The 7,159-nt window shown below is 46.6% G+C and overlaps 1 protein-coding gene across 1 annotated transcript in view; it reads right to left on the reverse strand.

The window, feature by feature from the left end:
- Positions 1 to 3,421: 3,421 nt before the first annotated feature.
- Positions 3,422 to 7,159, reverse strand: part of LOC104621245 (GMP reductase 1-like) — a gene marked incomplete at its 5' end in the record, with an annotated part of 24,227 nt that continues 20,489 nt past the window's right edge. Inside the window, 1 exon segment of the mRNA XM_010287678.1 lies at positions 3,422 to 3,602. Within this exon segment, the coding sequence (XP_010285980.1) occupies positions 3,422 to 3,602 (181 nt within the window).

Raw genomic sequence — 7,159 nt, forward strand, 5'->3', positions numbered from 1 at the left:
GGGGCGGTTTAGGTGTCCTTACGTTTCAAGGAGCCAGAGATAGCCACGCTCAGCAGGGACTGTTTTAATGATGTAACGTTGCCCTTTTCAGCTAGTAGGTCTTTGGTATGTTACACTAAAACACTGCAGAGCCAGGAGGCCGAACCTCAGCATCGCTCGTGGGTGCTCAGCTTAACAATCGCCTGGCTGGGGGAAGCAGGCATGACCTTGGCCTGCAGCACAGGTGATCACGCTCACAGCGTTCCTCTAGACAGGATGGGGTTGGAGTGGTGGGGTTAAAGAAGACCCAGTTATGCAGAATTGTCTGACACTAAGTTTTCACAAATTTCATCTTCCATGGAAGGACAGCAAGTAACAGAGAACCCGGTTAAATGTGCAGGTGAGGTAGATCTACAAATGGCACCTGGCGTCCGTCAGTGGTTGTGGTCTCTGCTTGGACTGTCCTGCCAGGCACAGCGTGCCCTCAGCTCCCTCTCTGCCTCGGCTCCTTGTGAGCATGGCAGCAGGCTTGAGCAGGGCACAGGACCTGGGGCTAAGTGAAGGTATAGGCAACTACTGCAGCACAAGGCTGGGTGTTAAAGGAGGGCTCAAGCGCCTTTTTTCCATTTTCCAGCCTGAGAGCTGGACATGTATGGTGTCAATGGTGAGCACTGACATAGATGAGGGTTATCCCTGAACAAAACTTGCGTATAACTTTGGGTGAGATGCAGACATGCCACCAGTTCAGCCTTCCTGCAGGTGGTTTCTCTCTCCCACTCACTCTGGAGAGAGAAGGAGAAAATGAAATAGAAAGAAAACATGCTGCTTATCGTAACGATGGTAGGAACTGCTATTTAGAAACGAAATACCCCAAGTCCAAGCTTTATCAGTAACTATTCCTACTGCCAATGTCACTCACAGCCTGGAGAATTTGAGGGACAACTTAAGATCAGCCTATCTCCATCCGTTCCTATTAGTCACTGGTCAGTCAGAGTATGTGCGAAAGGGGAAGGAGAGCAGGTGTAAGAGTGGCCCCAGGCCAGGCTGGCTGCGTAAGCGTGCAGCCTGCCTGGGAAGGAGGCTCCACGCTGGCCAGCCCTGTGGAGAGGCAGCCCCTCCTTGCCCCCAGCACCTGCCCTTTGGAAAAGAAACTGTTCCGAACACATGTCATGAAGCTGCTCTGTTCAGTGTGCGTATGATCTTTATAAAAAATGTTTACAAATATATATATGTATATGTATTTCTTAAATTCCATTTAGAAATGTGGCTAAAAAAAGTAGAAAAGCACTAGCGAGAGTAGGGGTGAGACCAGCAGACTGCTGCACTTCCCACGTATGAAGGCACGAGTGTGGAGATGCACCTGTGGTCAGGCCTGCGCCGTGACGGTCTAACCCCACTCCGGAGGGAGGTGTTCGTTTGCCTTTGTACCCCTGCGCTTCACACCACGTGAATAAAGGAATGGTGACCTCCTACAGCCGTACTGATGCAGAGTAGCAATACTGCTTGTACTCTGGGCTTAGCGCAGGTAAGAGCAGTGTGTGGCCCACAGTGGGGTTTGTAGTAAAGAAGCAGCCTGGCATCTTCTTAACGTGATGCTTTCAGGCTAGAGGGAACAGAGATCAGGTCCTTTATTCACAGGGTATGCTTCTCCTCTGCGTTCAGGTTCCTTCATGGTACGTGGGCAGGACAAATGCTCCTTAAAGCCAGCACAAGCATAACCTGTGCTCACATTAAGGCCCTTACCTCCAAAGCCCAAGAAGGGGTCATACCACAAGTAAGAATTATGTCCTACATGTTAAATGGAAGACATTTAAGATACCAGGCTATTTAGCAGATATTCTGTGCTTTTTCTAATGTGCCCAACACACTTCAAAATCACCAGGGATCAGCTTGTGGCCTAGATTTGCTCCTCAGCATGGTCAATTGTACCAATCCTTGTGCATGGCTTTTTAAGCAGTCCAGCATCTGAATTTAATTCTAGAGTTTCTCTTTGCTATTCCTCTTCCTACAGATCACTTTTTTGCTTTTCAAAGGAAGCTTGCCTCTTTCCACAGATACCTACAGGAGGGGAAAGTAAGACTCAGTAAGTACTGTAAGTAACATCAGCTATATTATGATCTCAGCACCACTTTAAAGTAAGTGGCCAAGCATTATTAATTCATCGGTGCTCACTTTTACATCGCTTATCATAACGAGCTACTGCGGTATTCATGTGGATGCAATGTGTATTTCCAAAGAAATTTCATTGTGATTTATCAATGAATTAGTGGGCCATTACACTTTATTAAAGTGTTACCCAGAGTCTTAAACATTCATTACTGCCTTTAGAGCAAATGCTTTAACTCCGTCTCAGCCTACCAGTGCCTTGCCATTGGGCTATTCTGCCAGAAGCTCTCTTTTGCTTTTCATGGTGTCAAGGCCTGCAAAGGAGTGGTACCAAATAACCAGAAGTGAATTTGATCTCTCCAGCCTCATTCAGGTGGCCACGGACAATGCACAGCACAGCATTTTTACATCTTTGCTAAATGGTTATCAACAGGCAAGGGAAGAGGGAGGGCTGCAGAGAAACCCCCTGTGGTGGGGTTACTGTTGCTGAGTTTCAATGTCTTAAAAGTCTGTTCACAGAGAGCAGGTGAAAGCAGGAACGCAGCCAATTCAGTAACTGCAGACACGAAAAAGCAAGCAAGCTCTGAGACGTCTTCTGAACGATCTCCACAGATGGGGGCAAGGAGGACAGCATGGGTTTGCTACATTCAGTGTCAGCTTTTTTCAAGAGGCAAGTCCGTTGAATAGGGAGATTTAAGTAAGAACGGCAGTACTAGCCCTGCGAACTGAGAGTGAAAAAGATCTGGCATTTTTATCATCACAGCAAGGAATCACCAGTAGCCAGGCCTCAGCCACCATCCACCTCCGACACTCTGCAGGCTGGCAGAGTATTATTTCGCCAGAACAAAGATGAAAAGAATTTGATTTTTGATTTCTCCATGCAATTCCTTGCATCTTTTTCTCTCCCAGCCTGCAATTTCTGGAGGGTGCCCTGAGAGAGGCGGTGGTTGCGGACAGGCCAGTCTTAAAAAAGGGAATGTGTGTATGTGTGCAGGCGTAACAGCCATGTTTGTACAAGCTAATTCCTTGTTAATTGAGATTTCAGCAGCTATTTACCAGAGGGGGGAAAAAACAGGAAAAGAAATGCTGATTAAAAGATAAAATAGGCACAACAATAAAAGATGACGCTATTGCATTTTGAACCAATGGCACTATGTTAATAACACAACCTTCCCCTTCCACATCCCAGCCATAGCCCCTCCAGTGGCTATGACCCTGCCATTCTGAGAGAGGGGAGAGTTTGCCACTAACACAACATGGAAGAGCAAGCAAAACAAAACAGCAGCCCTTCCTGCTCCTCTCCCCCACCCCTCTGTCTCCAGACCCCTGTCCTGGGCTAAGAGAAGACCTGGCTGTGCTGCTGGGTGACCCGGATAAATGTTGTTCTCCTGCTCAGTTCCTTGAGTTTGGCAGCTCCCACGTAGGTGCAGGTGGAGCGCAGCCCCCCAAGGATATCCAGGATGGTGAGTTCCACGTCCCCTCTGTAAGGTACTTCCACAGTTCTGCCCTCTGAAGCCCTGGAGAAGAGATAAATTACTGCATTTATGTCTAGATGCAAAACATAGTAGAGTGTTTACTGGAGTGATGCGGAGCTTCATACTCTGCATGCTGTGGTTTACAAATGTTCCCCCAGCTTTACTGCTTGCTTCCCTGTTGCTGCTTGGTGCTCTCAAGCACTGAAATGCCTCAACTCCGGTCATCACCATTACTGGGACCTAGAAGCAGACAAATCTTGTAGATGGCCCAATATTCCATTAATGTATTTACAGATCTGCCCCTTCCTCCCCTCCACCATCTGCCTACAAGCAAGTGAATCTTCCAAGTTTACTGAAAGGTAAATTTGACCTTCAGAGCTGCAAGCTTCAAAGTATAAGGAACGGCCAGGCTCAGGCAACTTACCGAAATGTTGGAGCTGGTTCTGAGCAGGCACCCCTCAGCACAGCTCGACAGAGGCTTCATAGCCCTTGGGCTCTGTCCCGTGTTACTGACCTGATGCAGACTGAAAAGCACTGTCTGCCTCTTACCAGCCTGATTCTCCAGAGCCCACAGAGGTGGAATGGGAAACCTGTTACAGAAACCCACTGCAGAGCTGTCCCCTGAAGTTAAAAGGTGAGCTAGCACAGTTCAGAGCCAAGCAAAAAGGCTATAAAAAATAGCAGTGCTGTGAATACTGTCAAGTATGGGCACATGCCAGCACAGACTCGACTGTTCCCAAAAGTGCATCTGAAGAGTTACACGATGGAAGAATCCAGGTAAGTAACTTTCACTCCTTCCTGCTCAGCTTTCTCCAGCCTCATGCTCAGCAATTCCTCCTGCAACAGAGTTCCCCAATCACCAGCTGATCTCACTAGGCTTTAGAGCAAGCTTGTTCTGCACAGCATGCTAGCTCCTTTGGAGAGGTAGACCTTGGGAAGGTGGGTCTAAGAAAAATGCGGAGGGGAGAGGGAATTGCTTTCCCCTACAACATGGAAGCAGAAATCACGGGAGGGATCTGTCATTGTTGTAAATGTGTTTTTATTTACTTCTTCCTTAAACAAGTTGTCTAGGGGATAGTGCAAGAATGAAAGGGCATGCCTGTTTGGAGGCCCCATTTGCAAATCATTAACAACAACGGCTGTGTTGGAGGTACTTCAGTGTAAGCCTGCCTATATTTCATTCTGTTAGCTTAAATGTGAGGTCAAAGCCCTAGGGAGACAATAAAGCAGAAGTGTTAATGTGCCATGTGTATAAGGAACCACGATTAATCTCCCTACCTCTGGTGAGTAATTGACTCTTCTTGAAACTCTTAAATAAACATTGTAATAAGCAGCCAAAGGAAAAATGTATGTACCATGTATGCTCCTCTATTATCATCTCTTAAACTGGTGGGATGTCCTGTTGATCAAGGAGTGACCTATAGATACCGTACTGTGGGAAGCATGCTGGAAGAGAGGTGTGAGATTAGCTCCACAGAAAATCCCGGTTTATGTCTATCCTTGAAAAAAAAGTGTCAAAAAGGGCTGAAAACTCTCCATGCTCCCACCCTACATGCTGGGAATAACAGATGTTCCAGAAGGAAAAGGAGTATAAGATGGAAGCAGGACAGAAATCTAGAGCTGTGGATTAAGCAACCGCAAGCACAGCAAAAAGGTCAGAGCTCAGCTAATGTTGTTATGGCTGTGGAGCAAGCGCCAAGACAGTGAAGCTGTTCGGTGTGTCATCTCACTCCCCGAATGGGGAAATGCCCACACTGCTGCATGTGAACACTGTTCAGCCCCCATTTTGAATGTAAATGAAGCCCTACAGAGACTGAATTCATGACCCACTGGTACCTTCAACAGTGGTGTTAATCGTACGATCTTAATCATACGCTTTTATGCTAAAGCACAGTAACTTGAATGGCTGTTATGTTCTTGGCTGGTTGTTTTGAAGGGACAAGTACTAAAATTTCTATCAAGTATTCAGATTGTCCATAGGGGTGAGGGGTGGAGTTTCTAACAGGTATATATTCAAACTTGGTTATGTATTTTGCTGAAACAAAGCGTGAAGTTTGTAATAAGCACGTGCTCAGATTGTTCTAATATTAACCTCTGTAGTCTTGTCCACAGGGATGAGGGGGTGAAGTCTGTGATGAGTAGATATTCAGGCTGTGTTAATGTTAACACCCAATTAAGTCCTCAGGGAGAAAGGGTAGAGTTTGTAACAGATAACATGTCGCCCAGACCATGCTGATGAGTCTTGTCATCTGGTTCCCACAGGAGAGTGGGTGGAATTTTGCTGCACTCTTAACCGCTGTAGTCTGGTCCAGGGGTGCGGCATGTGATGGGTATATCAACAAACTGTGATGTTAACCCCTGTAATGTGGTGCCCAGGATGGAGGAGTGACATTTTAGTAACTGTACTGTTACAGTATTAATCCCTAACTGTTTGGTCCAAAGGGAGGAAGAGTGGAGTTTATAACTGATACACATTAAGATTGTGATGATGTTGGAAGAGTTCATAATGTATTAACATTCAAAGAGTTCTTCGATATGTGCTTTTGCAGAGGTGAGGAGTGCCACATAGGCTGTAAATTGCTGGGGTGACTGCATTCTTGTGTGAGTGCCAAATTAGTAAAAGTAAATTCATGCATGAGTGTCCAATTAATTTATGCATGATGTCCAAATAATTTTTGCAGAAGCATGCAATTAGTTCATGCATGAGTGCCCAAATAATTTATGCCCAAGCACCCGGTTAGTACATGCATGAATGCCCAATTTGTTAATGCAAGAGCACCCCGTTAATTTACATATAAGCACCCAATTGTTACAAATATGGGTGCTGCGTTGGGCGTATATGGTAGAGTTTGGGTAGCAAGGGCTGCTGGTGTGACCTGTATGGGTGAAGGCCATATCTGCTTCATGCTGGTCACAGAGATGGTTCCATCTGGCTCTGAAAATGGTGTGAGCCATCAAAACTTCAGCCAGTCAGTGGAGCAGATGACACCTCTGCTCAAGCATATTTAAGAACCAGTGGCAGCCACTGGAAGAGGAGACACACCTGGACATGCCTGCGGAGACATGCAGGTGGAGCTGCACTCTCAAAAGGAGGTGCTCCATGCCAAAGGTGTGCACTCCCAAAGGGACTGGTAGTCCCTGGGTGACCCATGCTAGAGCAGGGACAGCCGCGAAGGGACTGTGGCTGTGAGTGACACACGATGGAGCAGGCAGAGTAAGAAGGAGGAGTGGCAGAGAGAAGCCATTACACACATGACCACAACATACTGTGTGACCCCCTTCCTCACGGAAGGAATTGGGACAGAGTGGGACCTGTGGTGAAAGTAAGGGGAGCTGAGAGATGGAAGGGCAAAGAGAAGTGTCTGGCTTAAGTGGAGTCTGGAAAAGGTGGGAAAAAAGGTGTTTACTTACGTAGTTGTTTAATTACCCAACAATGATTAGAAGTTTGTTACTTGGCAATAAATGAAACTAAGTAAAAAAATCCCCAAGTTGAGACTGTTTTGCCAGCAACAAACACCTGCGCGTAGGCCTTGCACGTATTACAAGGGGTGTCACAAAAGCTGGCGCACTTGGCAGAGGGCTGTATAAGCAAGTCAGCA

The sequence above is a fragment of the Phaethon lepturus genome, unplaced genomic scaffold (assembly GCF_000687285.1).
Source record: "Phaethon lepturus isolate BGI_N335 unplaced genomic scaffold, ASM68728v1 scaffold13300, whole genome shotgun sequence".
Lineage (NCBI taxonomy): Eukaryota > Metazoa > Chordata > Aves > Phaethontiformes > Phaethontidae > Phaethon > Phaethon lepturus.